This window comes from Neopsephotus bourkii, unplaced genomic scaffold, assembly GCF_033783945.1.
Source record: "Neopsephotus bourkii isolate Nb327-2 ecotype Australia unplaced genomic scaffold, CSIRO-AGI_Nbou_v1 NB_753, whole genome shotgun sequence".
Classification (NCBI taxonomy): domain Eukaryota; kingdom Metazoa; phylum Chordata; class Aves; order Psittaciformes; family Psittacidae; genus Neopsephotus; species Neopsephotus bourkii.
In genome coordinates, this window is record NW_026901251.1 from 1019036 (window position 1) to 1041719 (window position 22684).

The 22684-nt window shown below is 40.2% G+C and overlaps 1 protein-coding gene across 1 annotated transcript in view; it reads right to left on the bottom strand.

Annotated features, from left to right (window-relative positions):
- The window catches only part of LOC133212962 (chloride channel protein C-like), a 76045-nt gene that overhangs the window by 1876 nt on the left and 51485 nt on the right, over positions 1 to 22684 (bottom strand). Inside the window, exons 13-15 of the mRNA XM_061354836.1 lie at positions 15445 to 15624; positions 2497 to 2593; positions 1398 to 1493 (exon numbers count right to left, since the gene is read on the bottom strand). Coding sequence (XP_061210820.1) covers positions 1398 to 1493; positions 2497 to 2593; positions 15445 to 15624 — 373 coding nt within the window. The remainder of the gene's footprint in view (positions 1 to 1397; positions 1494 to 2496; positions 2594 to 15444; positions 15625 to 22684) is intronic.

Here is a 22684-nt window from a genome sequence, read left to right on the forward strand (position 1 = left end):
GACAGAGGAAGAATGAAATAAAACAAGATAAAATAATATAAATAAGTGCACAACATAGAGGGACACATCTCTTTTCCCTCTTTCATTTACATGACTGATGAAACATTCAAAGACATAAAAGGGGAAACAAAAATAAAGGTAAAAAGGTTTCCTCTTTCTATACCACATACAATTCTGCTTCAGAGCTCACTGCCGCAGGAAATCACTACACCCAAAAACTTCACAATGGCTCTTTCTGTGTACATCAGAACCAGAGCTTTCATGAGTCATAATAACAAGTTGTTGGAACGGATACTAAACTTTTGTACTTCAGGAATCACATCAGGTACTAAAAAGTTAGGTATCAATGTGAATCTTAGTTGCGAGCAATAGGTTTCCCATCAAAAAAAAGCTGTGTGGCCCAGTGGCACGAGAACTAGACTGGGTCTCAGCTGAGCTGGCTTCTACTCCCATGTATGACTTCCTGAACTTTGAAAAGCTATGTGTCCTCTCTCCACCTCTGTTTCCCCATCTATTGAAAGAAAACTTTCAACCCAAACCAGATAATGGATATTAGGAGCATAGTGGATTTTATAACTTTTCTCTCATTCTAGCTATATTCTAGCTATATAAAGCAAAGAATTCAGGCTAGATGGATCTCAAATGCAGTTCCATCTTATTTACATGTAAGTAAAAAGAGCAGATTTTTATATTTTTTAATAAAATCCATCTGAATTGAGCTCACTGGCATGGATTTCCTAGTGTCCCCCTACCTCAGTTTCAGTGCTGTAGACTGAAAATTCACTGAGGCAAAAACTACATTTATTTTGTTTATAACATATTTATTTTAGGCCTTATTCAGTATACCAAACACATTATTGCTTTTGGACCCAGTATTTTAGTAAAGTATTTAGGAAATAAATGTGGCGATGTCATAGCAGGGATTAAAGGGAAAAAAAAAAGGAGGAAAGGGGAAAGAAATATAGCTTTATTTATAAGTTGATGTATAGGCACTGTACCATAATGGAGCCTGAAGTCTCAAAAGTGTTGCTTTATATTTGCTTTATATGACTATAAGAGCCAAATAATGACATTTAAATGATCTATTCCATTAACATTGTATCATTTTGTCAATCTGGAATGTATTTTAATCAAAAAGCCTCCTTGAAATGGTCTCCTTTGTTGTATTTTCTTTTTGGCTCATTTTATCAACATCTGTTATGTTTATACAATATGAATTAAAACTTGGGAATGCTGTTTGTACTCAGCTACTTTTGTTGAGAATGTAACATCCCAGGATTGGCAGTGTTTATGTAAATCAGTGCGGCTGACACAGCCATCATAAACAAATGAGAAAATATAACAAACACATTGTTCATGGAGGAAATGTTTGTTTTTAGAGTTGGCTTCAGTCTTACCAGATTGATGAAGAGTTGCTGATACTGGGGATCTGTAGCGTAGCGATTCAGCAGTGTGGTTAGGCGCGACAGATTGGGCAGCTTCTCTACTGTTATCTGGAATAGGCAACAATCCTTTTCTCTTTCCTTCTGTGCTGCACGTTAGAACCCAAGGTTCAAAAGCTTCCCAGTTTGACTCCTAAGAGAAAGTTTTCTAGCAGAGCTACACTGGCACAGCTTGTACAAACTTTAGACATTCCTTTGCCAATAAGGCTTAAATTAGCAATCTAAAATAAAACACTCTTTACTTACAAAAATATTTCCCCCCCTCCCTTAGTGTAACTGTATCTCTATTAGGACAATGTAAATTGTATTGGCTTAGGGGTGAGGTTTTTCACGCTGTAAAGATTAACGCGGTAAGTGGCAATTACATGATAACATAGTGCAGAAAAATGCAACAAAACTGGTATCAGCCATCAGCTTGAGCTTCAGCCCTCTTCCATAGCAGTACCTATTTCTGTCCTGGCACCTCATCCCATACATTGTTGACATCAACATTGTTTTGTCAGCCAGATTCCCATGTGCAGACCAAGCTTCAGTAATATATGATGACTTTCCAGTTGTGCCTGTATAAATTGCTCAAAACTACACATTACCAGTCCTGCCTTCGTAACACACGATTTTCTTCTACCACACTTAATGTTTACTATTCCTAAAAATCGTTTAGTCATCTAGCAAAGAAAAGAATGCTACATGCTTTTCAAGTTTGAAAGCTTTTATAAACACTCATCATTCAGAGAGGTGCCAATGCCATACAGAATTAAATATTATAATGATTCTGCTATCCATAGAGAAGTTGAGAGAGAGGATTGGAACAGCCTATCTGAACAAGGGAACTCTTTGCCAGCAGCCTTGCAGAACTTCCAGATTCTGAGTGGCATTACAGTTTATGACTGCTGTCCCTGAGAGGTTTCTGGTCATCCTGTAATTTAAATTGTACCTGACCACTTCTTTGTCTCAATCACATATATTATGTTTCTTCATTCATGGAGAATTCATCCTAAATCACCCAATATACATGCTGATTAAACAAGGAAAGAACTGAAAGAAAAAAGGTTACCTTCTCATAGGAGAGAAGATGAGAGGAGGAGAAAGACTTGTCATTTGCCTCTGGTTCAAAGATGTGCTCATTCTCCAGCAACATGCACAGCTCAAACCTAAGGTTAGAGAAGAGGACTACAGTCATTATAAGGGACAAATTTTAAAAGCAAGCACAGAATGCTTTAGCATCAGATATATGATGGTAGCTCAAGTACTGTGGGCAGTTTTGGGCACCTCAGTAGAAGAAAGACATCAGACTATTAAAGTATGTCCAGAGGACAGCGACCAAGAAGGTGAAAGAACTCAAGGGCAAGATTTATGAGGAGTAGCTGAGGTCCCTGGGTTTGTCCAGTTTGGAGAAGAAAAGGCCAAGGGGTGACCTCATTGCAGTCTACAACTTCCCAAGGTGGGGAGCAGAGAGGGAGGTGTTGATCTTCTTTCTCTGGTGACCAAGCGATAGGAATGAAGCTGCACCAGGGGAAACTCGGGTTGGACATTGGGAAAAACTTCTTCACTGAAAAGGCAGTCAGTCGCTGGAACAGGCTCCCCAGGAAAAATGGTCACGGCATCGAGCCTGTCAGAGTTCAAGGAGCATCTGGATGGTGCTTTTAGTCATATGGTTTAGTTTTAGATAGTCCTTTGAGGAACAGGGAAATGGACTCTGTGATCCTTATGGTTTCCTTCCAACTTGAGGTGTTCCATGATTCTAGGGTATTAGTGGGCTGATCACATATCTCACCTTCCTAAATTTCCATCAGCAACAGCAGCATCACACTGGTGTTTTCTGCTTTAAGTTTGGTTAATTAGATTAACAGATATCATCTATACTACAGGTTGTTCTTGATCTCACTCAGCCTGCTTGGAAGTACCAGCTCATGCACTGTCTGGTTTGCACCCAACAGGATACTAATAATGAGCAAATACAATTATCTGAATATAAGTATATAGCCTGTTGTTCCTTTCCACATCCTTCTTAAGTACCATCTACATTAAAACACAAGATCTGCAAAAAATTCATGTCATATTTTAAATCATTAGTGAAACCTTCTCTTACAGTACTGCACTCTAGAGTTAAGACAATAATTGCTTAGTCATGTGAAAATTGATACTTTTATCAATTATTATATTATTTCAAACCTTTCCTTAGAGTTCTCCCCTTCTACACTGTACAAAAAGCCTTGACAACCAATATATCTAAAATTATCTTTTATAGCTTAGTGTTTCCTTGATAAATACACACACACTTCATCCACACTATCCACTTCCAACCTTTTAATTTACATTTAGATAACAAACACCTTGGAGACCACTACAAAGCTTTTTGTTTTGCAGCATCCTTAACATTGTGTTAGCCCTGGTCTATGGTAACAACTAGGAGCTACTACAGTAGTACAAAGATAAGCAACACACTGCTAAATGATGTGCTTGAGGGACCCAGGGGAGACCAGTCACACAATTTTCATTAGGGCATCAGAGAAATACAGCTGAGGTACAAAGTGGCTTTTGTTACTGGAACACCAAGTATAAGCTGGGTATTTTTCAAATAAATACTTCTGTATCTGAAAATATTGATTTGTTCAAACCAAAACTTGTTATAGGAATTTACTACTTTTAACATAATGTCTCCTGGGAAAGATTAGTCTGCTTCAAGGTGGGATTAACACTCCACAGCAGAGAACTTACACTAAGACAACATGCCTGCCAGATCCAAAAGCTGGTGGTTAGTGCCCTCCCTAGGGACAGGATATGGAAGAACCAGGTTCAAGCCCTTTCTCTACACTCTCCTTCATAACAAGCACATTAGTGGCTATGTATGGCATGACATAATTTCTCCTGTGGAGGGGTTCCATGCTGAATAAACACGGACCTGTCCACCCAGCTCCCCTATATTCCCATTTGCTGGCCTAACCAGCAGGCTATTTGCTGTTCTATTGTTTTCTTTCCAAACAGTCTCCCTTTCACTATTCTATACTTCTTTGTCCTGCATTTGATGAAGCTGAGTCAAAACTGTAGAGTGCAAAAAAACCAGTAAGCTTATTATGAAATACCACTGAGCCCTCACACACGAAGAGGTAATATTAAACTAGTTTCCAAAGTATTACATTAAACTGCAGTTTCATATGTTTCGGGCCTTTTATATAGTCCAACTTTTCTCCAGTTTAGGACCAAGATGCTCTGGGAGCATCAACCTCCACATCTGAGTTCAGATCTGGAACACGCAATTGAAGGACACTATCCTATCACTTCCACCTCCTGTTGGTTCGCATTGTAGAGCAGTCTCCTTCCTCCTGAGACAATCAGCTGTTTCACTCTGTAGATCTAGTCTTGAAATCTGCATTTTGTTAATGCTGACATGGCTTTGGTCTCTCACCTAAAGTTCTCAAGAGGATTTATAAGTATGCCTTTGGCTGGGATACAGGTTTCATCCTTTTACAGGTGAAGACCTGAGCATGAATGTAACTTCAGGGAAAACATCACTTCTGAAGAAAATCAGTGGCACAGCCAGGAATACTAGGAGACTGACACCTGCTCCTGCCTTTAAAGCACATCCCATTCATAGGACAAACAAGGAATTCAGTATCATTCGTAGCTATTGTCCCAATTTAATATCTGACTGGCTTCAGTTCTCATAAAATCTCTTTCAGATTACTAAAGAAAGCAAAACACAGCAGAAGAGCTAATGGCTGAGAGAATTCTACTAAGTAAATACTTTGCCCTGGGCTCACATCTTCCCTCCTGGGAAAGTCGCCTCTTGCCATGTGCATGCCAGCATAAGGACACGTTGCATAGGCAATTAATGGACTTGGGTTGGAGGACAATGACGAGAGCACAGTAAGAACAGTATAGGCATTCTGCAACATGCAAGATATATTCTCCTCAGGCTACATTTGGAGGAATTAAAGGGAATAAAACACAATATACTCATAATATATTCACTGCAGCAGAGGACATAGCGAAGAAATAAATCCAGTCATGCTCTGTGAATTACCTTTGTTCCATTACACACCTTGTTGTGCAGGGCTCTCTAAAGGTTCACATTTTATGGTCCTTTGCAAACAGATCAGCAATTGTTTTAAGTGAGATATAAATATCTAAATTCAGCTCATAGGTCATCATGTACAACTCCAAGAAGCAGACTTCAAGAATGATCACTAGGCCAAGAGCACTCTCACGACTTTAATCCTAACATGAATACAAAGACATCAAGTGTGAAAGTTATAATCCACCCTGATCCTTTGCCAGACTCTGTATTCAGGTCCAAAACACTGTACAGCTTGTCCATAGTCCAGACTTCACCATTTTCGACTTGAACATCATGGGCTGGAATTAAAAAACCAGCAACATTCAGCAGGAGCTGAAAGAGCAGAAACATTTGCTCATCACCAATGGTTTGTTGGCCAGTTTTGTCAGCTTGCAATTTGCTCAGCACCACTCTTAACTAAACCCAGCAGGGAGTCACTTAACAGGGCTTTGGGAAGTGTGAGAGAAATTTGGCTGGTCAAAAAAAACAAAGCACACACAAACACAATGAAGGAAATCATTGGAACATTTCTGATAAGAATCCAAGCCTATTAAAAACTGCCATATACAGGAGAAAAATGAATATACATTATTTCACTTGGACTTCCAGAAGTCACGCTTCAGAGGTATAACAACATCACTCTTTGATGTTACATACAACATCCTTCCTATCACATCATCAAGCCTGAGAAAGCAGACGAAACATGTTTCTTGCACTATTTTGTGAGTTTTAACAGGAAGTGCTAGGATTCAGACTTGGACTCTGCAATTGTTCGTTTACTCTTTATTTATTTAAGAAGGAAGAAAACCCTTAAGTAGGGAATATCATTTCAAAGATACCCTGGCAAGGCATTGCAGAAGTTTCATATGCTCTATCTGTTATAAAGTATGCAACATGAAGATACACCTAATTAAGATAACACATTATTATCCCAATATCCACATGTCAGATTTGGCATGGGAGTCAGGAATGAAAAGTATCTGACAGCTGATTGTGTCACTCTTGATGTCAAGATGGCCGATTATCTGAGGAAACTACAAATTCTAAATACTGGGGGAGTGACATAAAAGGAACTGCAGCTCCAAAGTAGCTGCAAATGAACAGAAGGAAGATTAAAAGGTGATGTCACTGGCAAAAGCATTCAGGGCAGGACTCTTCCAAACTGAATGGATAAAACAGCTACATAGTGGGCAAGGAAAGGAAGCAGGATTAGGGAATCTGAGGCATCCGCTTCAGTTTGCTTCAGAAGGCTTTAGGCCTATTTCTCCTTCATTAATCCACCAAAAGTACCTGCATTGTTTTTATTCTTGAGCTGATTAATCTGACATTTTGGCCAAAATCCAACTCAGTCATTTTTTCCTGACTTCAAATAGTGCTGTGCCTTTTTTAACTGTAAAAAAAAAGAGTATTCTGCATTTGGTGAGCTAGACAGTAGATAAGGACTAGAACATCACATACCAGGAACTATTTCTTAAAATCCACCAAATCTTCATTTTACACAACAAAACCTCAGGATCACAGGGTTGTTTCAGGTTAGGCATTACTGTTTGCCTATCACACCAAGAACAACAAAATTTGCATGAATTTGTGGCATTTTACCTACAAGATGATAAAATGGTCATTATCAAGTACGGGACTGAGGTTTTCCAGAGAGAACATCAAATCCTGTCCATGCCACAGCCTTTCAAATTATGTTGAATAAATATTTACTCTCTAGATCTCCATTTTCAGATTTACAAAACAGGGATTTCATCTACCTCAGGGCTCTGTTTTGAGGTTAATTCATTACTTAAGTAGCCAGCTGTTTAGCTTTATGGGCACCATCACTGGGGTGAATGAGCAGACAGTAAGACCACAGCCTCAACATGAAAATGCAAAGGCAGCTGCTAATAAATTGTAAATGCAAACTTAGTATTTCAAACCTACACAAAGACTAGGTTTTTGAGAAGGATGAAGTCTTGGGATCAGATTTGTATTTCCCTACAAGCTGGCTTGTTACCAGGCAGATTTTCAATTTCAGAGGAGCCTACCACGCATTTAAATGACAGGAGAAGGATGTGATCAGTCTTTCCATTCACACACCAGTTTTTCCCATGCCTATATTTGATTTCAACATTTAACAACACTCTGCACTTGCCTGAAAGCCACCCACATGCGAGGCTGCATACGTTTTTAATTTGGCTTTTTGAGTTAGCACACAGCCCCTGCAACACTCCAGTTTTCCCTCCAAAGGGCTCTGTCACAAAGTCCTACAGCACCTGCACAATTATTTGCGTGGCCAAACAGACCTACTAATTTTAAAAGTATCATACAATGTTGTTCTTTGGAAGGAAGTTTTTGCACTCTGGATGTGAAATAAAACCACTGCCATGGACTCTATAAACCTTCCTCTGGCTGTGCTATTCATGAGCTGCAGTGCCCCAGGACCCCGACAATACATGGGAGGATCATAACGTCAAGAGCTTTTGTTGAAAGTGCTGGATTCCATTTATTTTAATAGGCAAGATTACTGTATAGTGTATCATTGAAATTAACTGGATCAGCTTTTCAAAAGCAGGAGTCCAGACAGTAAAAACAAACAATGTGCTGACAGACTGTACTCTAACATGAAAACCAAGTAATCACAAAAGCACTTTGATATTACCATCAGCTCCCTGGCCGGCACACCTAAAAATAGTTGTCAAGTCCCTAACGTGCTCTCCCTCCACATTTTTCTTCTTTGCTGGCTGAGTTTAGATGCAGCCTTCAAAACACTGCCAAAGGTGTTTCTAGCTTTGATCAGACCTGGTAGAATCACCATTGCCCAGAGTTTAGAGCAAAGCCATAGGGAGGAGGAAGGGGAAAAGCTGCCCATGATCCTCTAGTAAGAAACAGAACCTCATTTTTATCTCCATTTATTGCATGGACTTTGCAGACTTCTGTGTTTGATTGAGTAACTTTGCATTCCTGTCATCTAAACTTAGCAACCTCTTCACAACAGTGCCATAAGAAAGAGGCTCTCCAAGAAGCTTCAAATCTCTCTCAGTTATTTCAAGAGTGCCAGCAGCAAGGCTGTCGCAATGTTAAGGTAGGTATAGCTAAGCTTGGTAATTAATTTATGAATTAAATGTTCCAGGTCTCAATTCATCTTTAACTTTCTATTTGTCCCAAAGCTAGTTGCACTGTATTGCTTACTGAAGGCAAGTACTTCTCCTCTTACTAAGAAAAACAAAGGTATTGCCTTATTAAACAAGTGTGTGTGGACTCTGTGCACACGTGCACATGCACACATCTTGAGAACAGTGTTTCATTAGTCCCAACTGGGAGGGCAGATTAAAGAAAAATCCCAGAAACCATACCTAAGCCTGACATATCCATGATATGTCGCAATGCTACATCTCCTTTCCCACAGCACATATCAATATGGTATGCTCAGCTTTACTGAAATGCTTGGCAGAAAGCATTCCTGACTCCCAACAGTTTCTGTTCACTGGACTGGCCAGAGGCGAGTCATACCTAACAAAAACTGCCATAAAATACACATACATACACCACTTTGGATCAATAATATCTCTGCTAAAGGATGTTACTGTGTAATACAGCTTTAAGTTTTCAACTTTGTCATATTTTCTAAACTCTGATCTCTTCAATTTACTTTCAGTTATGTGACATTCCCCTTTAGCAGAGTGAAAGCATGCATTAGCTAAACAATGTGGTTTGGATTTAGTGTTCCCATGCATCATCATGAAAATGTTTGTCTCAGCAATAGTGTCATTATTGTTACTGGGAACAGCTGCTCTACCATGTCTTCTGATTGTGGAAAGCAGAGTATCTTCCTTCCCATACCAGTTTACAAGCAGGGACCATCAAAGTAGGAGGTTTGTGGGTACGTACTGTTCTGTACCTGGCTTCCTACCACAGAGGAAGCAGAAAGTGCAGTACAGCAAGAACAGCAGCAAAATCAATACTGCAAATAGGAATGTAGTTTGGCTCCCTCCACTGGCAGTTCTTCTGACTCTAGATGGGGGACTAACCTGAGGCAGAAAACCTCTCAGGTGCAGTCTCTGGCAGTTCAGCTCCATTAGACATGACATCCTTTGAGTGAGAGTTTGCTGCTGATGAAGCAGATGTTTAGTATGTCCTCTGAGTTTCTGAAGTGGAAAGATGTAACCCTCAGTGTTCTCGCCAGCGCTCCCAGCCTCACTGAAGTGAGTTTCCACATCCAGCTCTGTGTAAGTGATGGAGCCCCACTGGGTTCACCAGGAGCGTCAGGGCGGCGATGCTCTGCTCTGCAGGCCCATGCAGCATGGCTCTGGCCAGCTGGACAATTTTAAGGAAAGCTCACACAACTTTGAGCTGTTTGCAGGCTCTGACTGACCTTTCAGAACAAGACCTTCAGAAGCAATTAGCCTTTATTTTAGGATGGATAAAATCTGTTTTCCAAAATATCAGACCTTTGGAACATCTGCAGATGGGAAGCCATGCTTTCAGTCACTAGTACTTCTGAAAGCTCAAACTTCAATAACCTTTCAACTACATGAAGACCACAGCTTTTGAATAGATTTCTGATTTAGAGAACAAAGTTCTATTTTTTGAAAGGATCTTAAGATTCCTAGCTTTGTTCCCAAAACAGGGATTTGGCACTCTGAACGCTTCACTTGTAGCAAACAAACTTAGCTTGTGTAAAGCAATTACAGAGTCAATACACTCCTGTGTAGCATATCAAAATGTGTAATAAAACAGTTCAAAAAACATGGCAAACTAAAAGGGATTTTTGACAACTTTACCTACAATATTTTTATTGAAATTTCTTTTTGGCCCAAAAAAAACGATTTCCATCAACCACAAATGCTGAAGTTTCAGCAAACTTGATGGGTGGGAAGAGATGGGGTTTCCTAGGTGAAAAAATACACACAAAAATGCAGGCACAATGCCAGAAATGTCACTTCCTGTACAGAAGTAGCAGAAAACCAAGTTTTTGCCCATTTCTGCTTAGACAGATCTATTTTGCAGTCTGCTTACACAAGTCAAAGATATTGTGGTTTCTGCATAATTACTTTCTCCCAATCAAATTAGATCAAGTGGAAAAAAAAAACAACAAACCACCTTCCGCTAAAAGATAGACAAACAAAATGCAGAGTAATGGCTAACAGCTGTGTAGGTAAGAGTGCAGAGGCAAAAACAGGGAACCCAGCCTTCAGCCTAACAACATGAGAGCTAAGTATGGTACAGATCTGAGAGGTTCAGGCATGAACAAGATGGCTTATTTGTTATGGTAAAATTCCCAAACAGGCTGCTCCGTGGTATTCGTCAGCCCAGTAGTTTCTCCAGGAAAATTGTCTCATAGCTGTGTTCAAGGAAGAAATTAAGATTGCTGGGCAGCACTCCAGCTCTCTGCACCACTTCTCCTCAAAGGAAAAGGAGGGGACAGATCCTGGCCTAACAAGACACCAACATCCACCTGCTTTTCTTCAGTGAATACTGGAGGATTTAACTGCACTACAGAAACCCAGCTCCTTCATTTTCCTTGGCAAAAGTGAAGTAAAGGCAAGAAAAGCCACCAACACCCAGAACAGTTCCTGGGAGGAAGATGGTATTCATCATTCATGAATGTGCAGGAAACCTACATATAATAAGGGATAAAGAGTATCTCAGAAAAAAGCACCTACACAGAGAGCATACTCTAATCCATTTTGGTGGAAGAATTCAGAGGTATGAGCATCACAACACATGTCGAAGGAAGTGATCACTTGTGGGAGGATTTAGAGTGTGGCAGAAAAGACATTGCTGATGACCATGAGATATCATCACCCTCCATGGTATATGCCAAGGAAAAGGAATTCATTACCTACAGCTTTTCTCCTCAAATTCTCCATGTCTCTGTTTTTACTGTGGTTTACATTATAAAGTAACCTCTGGCAAAGAAGATGGAGCAGCAAAACACAAGTGATGATGTGTCTAATCTCTTCATCGCGTCGAACCAATTCATTGCCCCACAATGGCCCTACACCAGTACATTGTAACACATGTAGCAGTGAAAAATAGATCTTTTTTCAGTTTTTTTTTTCTCACAGAAATTAGACAGAAGCATAACTGTATCTTTTCCCAATGGAGGAAGGTCTGGAGGCACAGGCTGGAGCAGACAAGGCAAGAGAGAGCCAAGGGACCTCCCAACAACTCCTCAATATGCATTTACAGCCTCCTGCAGTGTCTCTGCAGAAACCTCCTTGGAAGGCAGGCAGTGGTGCTATCCTCAGGTCTCTCTGAAGAATGAATTCCACCTAGCCAGGAGGGCATGACATTTACACCATGACATTTACAGCTCTCAGCAGATTCTGGGCTAACACATTAATAGCAGCCCAGCTCCCTTCCTGCAGTCACTGGCGGGGAAACGGGGGAGGCATTTCAGCTGCAGTGAAAAATAATAGCTTGTTTTATTTTGATGTACAAGTATCATCATTACTGTGAGAGGAATGAAGAGGGGAGCGAGTCCCTCAACTCTCTGCATTGTACACAGTAAGTCAATCACCCCCATCAATGCCATGCATCAAGTTCACCAGCCACACGTTCCTCAAACTGAGCTCTGCGAGGGTTTCCGAGGCATGCACAGAGCTCTGCCTATGGCAAAGTGTCAAATGTATTACTCTAAGGAGATCTTTATTTTGGAAACTTGCTTCTCAGCTACAATTTGCTTCCTCTAACAATTTCAAAGCCAAGGAGTTTCTCTTTAGTAGTTGCTTTTTGGTTTAGACTCTACTGCTTACTTAACTGGGGAAGATAACAGCTTCAGATTTAAGTCACCCATGTAAAAGTGTATTTGGTGATCTCATCTTGATCCCTAATGGGTAACCATACAGATCACAAAGAACAGGAGAAAAACCTGGCCCCACTAAACAGTTCTGGAAGATGGGAGAGGGAGGAAGGGCTTTGTTGGGGGTTTATGTAATAAAACTGGAATATCTAGGTGTTTGCTACAAGCCAGTACTAAGGTGCATTTATAGGCCCATGCAAACTCCAGCCAACATTGCTTGGCCACAATCCTTGCTTTTGTAAGAACTGACATTGACCTTTTCAAAAGGTCAGAATCATTCGTGTGTATTACAAAACATAACAACACTTTGTCCTTGTACAGCAACTCTCATCACTGAAGTTTCCAAGTGTGGGCAGGTACTGAATAGCTTTTACATTTGGTCCAAATTTACAGCGTTTCATCCATGCTTATTTCATGAGAAGAAATGGTGCAGAAAAACACATAAATGAGAAACAGTATGAAAAAATTATGAGCTGCTGCTGCCTTTGTGCAAATTTAGCAGATTGTTTCTTTCCCTTCATTAGCTTGCTCCCCCCTTCTTTTTAAACTAATAACAACATTTTTATACAAAAAATGACAACTAAAAAAACAAATCCCAACACTTTTGAGAATCAATAGTAAATCATGCCCAAAAACATCATAGCAATTATTTTTTGCGCCTTCCCCAAGACACCTTCTTTAAAATATGCCAGGCAAGCCATATTTTCTCCACTTTAACATTACTGATGTACAAGAAGGAAAAGTAACTTATCATTTTTCTGCATGTGGTCATGTCACCTCCATATGGGATTACATTGTATCTCATAGTGTAGGAGGTTGAATATCACTCTTCTCCTTTAAGGAATTTGCAGTATTTCCTATCTTGGTCTGAAGTTACATGCTGCAAGAGCTGTAATTTTATGAGTAAGATGGAAAACTCAAATCCCAACTGCTTATGGTTATGCATGCACTAATTCCATGACACATCACATTTTTGGAGGCTTGTTTCAGAGGATGGCTGCAGAGCATTCCCTCCCTGGTGTTGGTGAGAACAGCAGAACAGCAAAGTCACCCATGGTCCCTGCTGGGGACAAGGCACTCAGAACTCATCATGCAAATACTCAGGCCACTGGGCACACTCTGGGGCAAGGAGGAGTGTTATCAGAGCACCTCAGAATGCAATTCTTGCTCCCAGACAATGTCTCTGTATGGGTTTCACTGGAGCAAGCAACAGAGTAGCCAAAAAAGCCATTTGCCGCTTCTTTGTCAACCACTGAAAACATTATCTTGGTTTTACTGAAAGCAGCCTAACCACAGCTCATTTATGCTGAAAGCAACAGGGAAACAAACTCTTTCATTCATCCCTTTTAAAAGGCTCTAACAGAATGTATCATAAAAGGGCTCTGGGGATGAAGCAAACCACAAGCCTACCAAAATTGTCAGGTAGCATCAGCTTTTCTCTAAAGGTGCCTGTCTTAGGAATGTGCTAATGATCAGCCTTCCGTTCCCACTTTTTGCTTGCTCCCACACCACTTTGCTCTGCATTACAAGAAACAGTGGTATTTCCATAAACTCAGCATACTCCTCAACAGCCTGGGATACTCACTGCAAGCAGTTTTGGTGAATTAATAAGGAAACGATGAGCTTTTAAATTGAATTTAAAAGGATCTTTGGCTTTTATCAGTTGTTAGTGTGCTTTCTTGTTTTATTGCCATGAGCTGAGAACTAAAAAATCACACTAGTTTATGCCATACAATACTTTCAGATAGGTGCACGCTGCAGACTAACACTCAATTTTACACTTTACTGCCTTAGCACAATTCTTATTAATAATGGTTATGATAGCATCACCATGAGGGAATGAGTATACATATCATCTACAAGTACATTGATACTACACTTAGTGATGTCATTACTCATGCAGGCAACTGTGACCCAAACAATTTCCACTGTACAATTGTCACTGCAAGCAGATATTTTTCTTCCTAAAAGGCTCAAACTGTTTCACTTGTCAGTGAAGCAAGTTCCTAGTTTTTATTAAATATTCACTCCCTCCCCATCTTTGTGCTCCAGAAGGGCAGCTCACCACACTGCTATGAGGTAAGTTCATGTGATCCAGCTGCCCGTAGTTCACCCTTGAAAATCTGTTATAAATCAAGCAAGCAGACAAGTCCTAACCAAATTTCCACTGATGATGCATGGACAGCATTTTCCCCCATCCAGATCAACAGAAGAAAATATTTTTATCCTTGTTTGCTCACAGATAGCTCCTAACCACTGTGCAGTTAAACCAGAAGTGGATAAAGAAACCTCTACAAGAAAAGATGCAGAATACCGTAGTCATTCAGGACAAAAGACACCATGCAAATGATGAAAGATTATGATAGTATAGTACAAAACTGCCATATGCTTTTATTACAGTTATAGGAAGCATAATTCATAGGGCTTTGCTGTGTGAACTCCTATGCAGTAGGAGTTCAGTATGCATCTTCTCCTTTCCTCTAGGATATTCAAGGTGGAAATTAAGTCACTGGCTCTCCCACTCATGACCCACCACTCGAAGGACAGTGTTAAGAGCCCTTCCTGAAAGGGTGAATTGTCTCTTGCAGTCATATGAAATGCAGTACCATAAATACTTCCTTTATCAGGAGGTTTTATATGCCCTGGGAGAATCCCCCGTATGGCAAGGATTCCTTTAGTCTAATTCTTGTTTACCCTAGCAAGTTACTTCCAGTGACTTTGTTGCTTATCTTGTCTGTGATATTATTTATGTTAACTCATTTCCTGTAAAAGCATACACTAATAAAATGAAAAAAACTGGGAAGAAAGAATGGGAAAGCTCTGAACTGGCATGGAACGTTTCATGAGTAACTAGATTCAAATCCTTTTAAATTACTGTTTCAGTGAACCTTTAGGGCTTTGAAGAGCAATTTTCCTTTTTTCTACAGTTCCCATAAGATCATTTCTTTGGTGCTGTTTCAATAAATCCCTGATGCAATAACCTTATACTAGAAAGAACCTAGGTCTTTTCTTTAAAGGACACCTGCTGTTTGTGCTAAAGAAAGTAGAGACAAATTTCACATCCATCCCAAATAATCTTCACAAACAGATGCTTAAAATAAAAATCTGATAAATGGCCAGAAACATCACATGATATAGTTTGATAGTGTTTTTACCTTTTAATAGTTCCCTGGAACACCCCTGGATGTTCTGGCTTCGCCCTGCAAACCACTGGGAATCCGCCATGGCTTGTACTTGCAAGAAGCCGAGCCAAGGAGGCAACGTTTTCCTTCAGGTGAAGGACTTTGACTCCAGGCTCCATCACATCCCTGGCAGAGAACAATTCCAGGTTGAACCTGAAAGACACAAAGCAGACAGCCAAAGGATTATTTAGTAAAGAGGAAATGAGGCATACTGCACCACGTTAGCATTTGATGAGTTTATAATGTGTTAGTAAATTACTTCAAGATGGGAATCAATCTGCTTTATTTGCAAATATAAAAAAATGTAATTACCCAATAAAAGTGCTTATCAAGCATTGCCTTTCCTTGTGTGAGATACATGATAAATTCAACCATATGCAGGACATGGTCATCCTAGACAGGATGTCATAAGACTCATTTATCTGCATGACTTTTCACATTAAAAAAGAAGACTGCTAATCTGAGCTGAAATCCTCTGGAATTCTGTCTGATATCAAATAGTTTCAAGTTGAGCACTCTGGAAAAATTTAGGCTTATGCTTATCATTGCAATAGGGTTTTTTTGCAGCAGTAGCAGCTAGAAAGATAGGCTCCTCAAAGACAGCTTACAAATCATATATGGATTTTTTTCTAGTATTTTCTAACACTTTTCAGGTTCTTTTTAGGCAAAGTTTCAGGAAAGAAAGAGGGACTCTTCATCAGGGACTGTAGTGATAGGACAAGGGGTAACGGGTTCAAACTTAAACGGGAAGTTTAGATTGGATATAAGGAAGAAATTCTTTACTGTGAAGGTGGTGAGGCACTGGAATGGGTTGCCCAAGGAGGTTGTGAATGCTCTGTCCCTGGCAGTGTTCAAGGCCAGGTTGGACAGAGCCTTGGGTGACATGGTTTAGTGTGAGGTGTCCCTGCCCATGGAACTAGATGAGCTTAAGGTCCTTTCCAACCCAAACCACTCTATGGTTCTATAAATATGAACATACAAATTGAAAAATGTGTACTCATTCTTTCTGATGGTAAGTGAAATGAGAAATAAAGATACTTTCTGCAAAATTCAGAGGTAATTTCTGCAGTTACAGTAGGTCAGATTCTTAAAACTGAAGCCAATGAAATGCTCTAGTTTCAAGCTTGTTTTATATTTTGTATTATCAAAAAAATACATTAACTATTCTGACTGTCATCTGGACACACCATAAACCAAAATCTCCTGTTCAGACACAAGCTGACAAACCACAGACAGACAACCGGAGCATAAATTTGCCCACATCCTGTTTTACCAATGTACCTTTCATCCCTGTGGTAAAAGCAACTCTTTCCATATGCTGTTAATTATTGTCCTCCCTCCTGGGAGATACAAGATTGTTTTTTCAAGCCAGTTACTCTGATGGTTTGTGATGTGACCACCAGCCTAAAAGTAACTGAACTGAGAAGACAATGCACTTCATATATGGCACCTATGCAGCTGTGAAACAAGTTTCTTCTTGTAAACTGGGATGGATTTAAACAAATCCTGGAAAAGAACAGTCTTGTGTGTGTCAAATCATGTCATACCCATCCCCAGTGATACGAAACAGACTGCAGGCAATGAAAATTTGGAACACCATCTCATTACAGATCCACATTTCAAGGGACCAGAACATCAACTTATGGAAAAACTAACCTCTCTGAATCACATTTTGCTTCTGAGTTAAAATGAGCAGCAGTTTACCTTGCACAACAAAATGGCTTAGTTTCAACTACTGAAAAAAAAAAAACCCACCTGAAAATCCCAAAGAGATGGATGTTTTCATTCTTAATCTCACTGGGTGCTACCAGTTGATGCAGTGCAAGAGATGGGACACAGTGGGAACCACAGATTCTGCTCAGGGTGAGCTGCTGTCAGAACTATGCCACTGTTGCTGTTTGTTGCATAAAACACTCAACCAGAGGAATTTTATTTTTCCTAAATGAGTAGATTCCTGCTCAGCCCCTGCCTCTTTTCTAGCTCCACAGGCCAGGTAAAAATCTATATTTGCCTGCCTTAAGTTTGTCTAGTAATACTATACACTGTATTTCAATTAAAAGCACTGTACCTAGCACAGTGGACACAATGCAAAAACATGATTAATGATAATAGCTACTTCCTGAATTACGTGAAATATGTGCAAATCCCAAATAACTTTAAATAAGAGCAGTTTGAATACCGTTACATTCCAGCAGTTTCTAGAGCATGTTTCTTAATGGTACATAGGTTTTCCATCTTCACAACTTTACAGTGTTGCTCTGTTGCACAGAAAGCGTTTCCCATTATTGCAGAAGTCCATGAAACATCCTTAGGCTTTGTCAAATCAGTCATTTCTATGAAAGCCAGGGATAGCTCCTTATACAGTTCCGCGATCTTGGCTTTGTCTGGGATTATAAAGTGTCTGTATTGTCTGCATCAACTATACACCTTTCATTCTCATCAGATAGCTTCTTCAGGTGTAAGAACACACTAAGTACTTGGGCTGATTCCCTGCTCGCTGTCACTGACATTTCTTTCGATGAATCTTCTGCCTGTTGCTGTGAAGTATAACCTCGCTTTTGTGGTGGTTGAGACAAGCAGGCAAAAGAGTTGTTTTATGAAAGACTGTTAAAAGGCCAAGGCATCTTTAAATAGAATTGGCTAAAGAAAGTTTTTACCAATATATTGCTTCTCAGAAAAACAAGTTACTTCATCATCCAGTTGTTCAGCCTCTAAACTGTAACATCCTATCTTGGATAGAAGAACGTGATGCAAAATAGTGTCGAAAGCCTTGCTAAAGTCAAGGTAAATGATATCCACTGCTCCCCCCTCATCCACAAACCCAGTAATTTCTGCATAGAAGGCAATTGGGTCATTCAGGCATTGTTTACCTTTGGTCAATCCATACTGACTGTTCCTGATAACCACCTTCTCTTTCATGTGCCCAGAAATCTGTTCCAAGATGACTCACTTCATGATTTTCCCAGGAACTGAAGTGGGCCTATGGCTGATGTCACTAAATCATGTTTCCTCTTCCATCTGCTTCCAGAGCACTAAGCCTATTCTCCCATTTGCAAACCCGAAAGTGGAAAAGAAAATGTGACTACTGACAGAAGTCACAGGTCTCCAGCCTTCCTCATCATGGCAGTCTATGACCTACCATGGTCTCCTGGCACCCCTCCTGGCACAGGGCTCAGGCTGTTACTAAATGGGTGCTTAATACAGCTTTAGCAGGATCGGCTTTCCCAGCAGCAGCCAAGGTCTAAAGATGGCAAAGAAAACCAACCCCAAGCACCTATATGTGCACTAGCCCATGAATGGTGGTGCCAGCCACCCAGACTCTTCTCACAGCCCTCCAAGTAGTAGTGCTGCCCATGGGCTTGTTAGGCAGCAATTGTACTCCATGCCCAGGCATCACCTCTGCAGGCAGGGTCCCCACCGCTGGTGCATCTCTTCTGCTGCACAACTAGGAGCCTGCCCAAATACCTCCCAAGGATGCTTTGCTTTGCTTAACTGTTAGGTGCCACTCCTGCTGCAACACTTGTGTTTTTATGCAACAAAGCCCTCGGTTTCACAATGCAATTTCAAGCAAGGACATTCCATTTACCATGCTGGAAATGCTTTTTTGCAATGGATTCTATCAAGTAGATCTTTCTTACATGATTAGAATTACCTCAAGGAGAGGCACTGAGCTGCAGCTACACTAGTAAAATAGATCTAGCATGAATTCTTGTTTTATAGGACATGTGAGAACATTTTCTCCCAAAGTGTAATTCACTGTAGTAATGTAATGTGTTAAAGTATTAGAGCTATTTCACCAAAGTCACAATAGCCAAGTTTCAGGGTCCTATAGAGAGAATATAGAGACCTAGATATAACATGGAACGAAGACAATCTGCCTTACGACCTAAATAAGACAGCCATTTGGTAGGAAGCCAATATCTCTGAATAAGAAACTGTCTTGAAATGATTCATGGAAATGTAGTTCAGGCCTTGTTGCTATTAAATTCAGTGGAAGTTTTCCCACTGAAATAAATTGTTAAGGATCTAACCATAACAAATCTAATCATAACGTGGAGGTTTCCTCAAACAACATGCAGTACAAGAGAACCTTTCTTCAAGTAACAGGATTTACTCTATATTTTATGCAAGCTTCAGATAATTAAAAGGACTTAAAGGGCAGTGGGAGAGAAGCACAATCGCAACTCAAACACACTCCAAGGACTAAGGTGCATGAGAACATAGGCCGTGCTGCTTGCTTGGATTTATTCACAGATTTTCCCTCGTCTTTTTCAGCTGTTGCTCTTTCAGCACTGAGAATGTTTACCCATTGACTCACCACAGGCTGGCCTGCTCAGGACAGCCCTACACTTTATTTGGGCTTCTTGTAAACCATTGTTTTATTGCCCTGACTGGCCATCACACCTCATATAAATAGTTCTCAGGAGGTTGGTTTGGGGTTTGCTTGATGCTTTTTTAGTCTGAGCATAGTCAGGATTCATCATCAGGTCAGAGGTCATTAAAATTACCTACCTATGTTATAAACACCTGCAAGTACTGGAGCTATCCAGATCTAGCTTCTTTTAGTCGTGCATTTTCTGAGAATAGGCCTTTCTTTCTTTTTTTTTTTCTTCTTAAGTACACTTCATTCAACCAGAAAAACTGAACAAATTGATTTCATAATTTCCATTCTAGTACAGAAGCAGAAACACTACTATGGAGACCTGGAGCTGCTACTGCATTATAAATACACTTTATTTACAGTATCTTTCTTTCACTTTGCTGTCTTTAAAGAAGCCCCATTGTAAATAAACTCCCAGCATTGCAGGAAATTGCTTACATTTAAATACAAACTTCTTTCTTTTTTTTTTTCTTAAAAAGTTATAAAAATAGATCTCTACATACTACCCACAAGCCAGCCAATTTTCTTTTCAACTTTTGGTAGAAGTGAACTACGAAAAGGCTTATCCAAAAATTACATGCCAATATTGATCTCACTATATAACAGAATAGCATAGATGTACTACAGAAATGTTAATCATGTGCAGATGACTGAAATCAGTAGGTTTGCAAGTGCATTCCGTGAAAATACAGTTCTTTAAGTATGCTCAGAGAATGCCACTGAGATCAGTAAAGCGAAACAAAAAGCTCTATAAAACCTCCTTACACTGGAAAAGGACACCACTTAAATTAATTTTACAATTGATTTGCCTCAGTCAGTGCTAACCCCTGAAATAAAGACATTTAAACTGTTTTAAAGTTAAATTAAACCAATAAAATCACTGCGTGCATTGACAGAAGTGCATGCATGCTAATGATGTGCTTTCGTTAAATTAGACCTATTTAAAATCAGTTTTCAGAGGAACTCTGCACAAGGTCTACAGCTCCTTGCTGTCCCTGTTTTAGCCGAGCATTAAACTGAGTGAGGAATTGTTCTAGCTAAATCAGCAGCCAGAAGTTCGGCAGAGTTCAGTCTCCGTTCAGTATATCTACAAATATTTACACTGACTGCAAGATGACAAACTTCCCAGCATTCCCTGGTCCTGGCTCCCTCAGTATCCTTAACTGAGGGGACATTTAGCTGCTCAGTCTAAAGGCCTTTTGATAGTACAGCACTTATTGTGAAATGTGTTGTTTGGGTTAGCTGAATGTCTCTGTCACTTATTTCCCAGAGAGGATTTGAAAGCTATATATGTTTAGCAACTACTGTATGCTAGAGACAAATGGATTTCCACAAGGTCTCATAATCTGCTGGGAAACTGTCTCTCGCTAATGCTTGAAAAACTGCAGAACAAGAGGGAAAGAGAAAACTGATAAGAAAGCCTTTGTGTTTTGGAAAAGAGATGGATTGGGAGGGGGGGAATGTTGAATGTTTGGGGGGGGGGTGCTGCCAAGAGTTGCTGCTTTTCTGTTCCTTTATCCCTAATGAAGTTTTTCCCACCAGCACTGTCAGTATAAAATACTGTTACAAAAATAGCGGCTCCTATCCATTTTCCATAGATACAGCTGCTTATACAGGCGCATTTAACTTTAGAAAATTAATTAGGTTGTGCAGGAGACCTTGGGATAGGCAGGAAAAGGATCATGTGAGTGGATCCACATACCGGAATTACTCAAACAGCAGCTTAAACACTGTGGCCTCAGCTCACAATATGCAAGACCATAGGTAAAAAATTAAAGGTCATTGTTCTTGACTTAGTTTTCACAGTGTGGGTCCAAAAAAAAGTTTACAAATTGTAAGTAGCAGCCTACTTTAGCCATGTCAGTATTAAGGGGAGTACAAGCATCTAAATATTCAGTGCTATTGGCAGTGCCTGCTCATTACTTTCACTCAAACTTTAAGGCATCTAAACTCATTTGGTGTTTCGGTTCAGAACTGCATGTTTCCCCATGTGATAAGCAGTGTCTGTGGAAATGTCTCAGTCCAAACAAGCAACAGTCTGGCATGCACCTTCTGTCAGCCCTTACACGCATTCCAGCAGCACTGTGGATCCAACGCAAGGCACTGCACCATGGCTACTGAAAAGTGGCATCCAACAGACATGACCTGTAGAAGGCTACATTTGGAGGCGACAGGAGAGATCCAGAATGGGTTCTCATCTCAACTGTGAAGAATCTGAACCCACACCTGGGGTCTCCAATGCTGCACCACCCATGATGACAGTCCCTGCTCAATCAAGGGATCACCATATACACTAGGTGTACTGCCAATCACACTGCAGCTGTGACACCCCTCCTCACACCTACACAAAAGTTTCAAGTAACTGTCCTTGCACCGTGATTAGCAAAAAGAAAACTTCTGAAAGGAAGGTGAAATGTCAGACAGTGACAAGAAATTAAAACGCCAGGAAGGAGAGGGTAGGATGAAGTCTTCTTGAGGTTTCTCCTCCTTCCCTATAACCCAAGATATCATCCATACCACCTTCTCTTGTCACAGCCTATCCCCTAATCTGAGTCCTTGCTTTAGGGAACAGTTTGTCTCCGACAGCTTCAATGCTGATCAGTGTAGTAAGACAGAATACACGTGCTGCTGTGTGAGGCTGCTGTGCCGTACTCTATAGAAAGAAAGGTTTTGCAAAAGAAGCAACTGTGTTCAAACAAAAATGTAAAATCTGTTTGAAAGACAAGCTGAAAGCAATAGCTGAGGTACAAGTGTCACTTACGAGAGTAAGTACTACTCTTCCTACAAGATTCGCTGTTGCACTCATTTACAGTGTATGCTCTGCAAGAATTC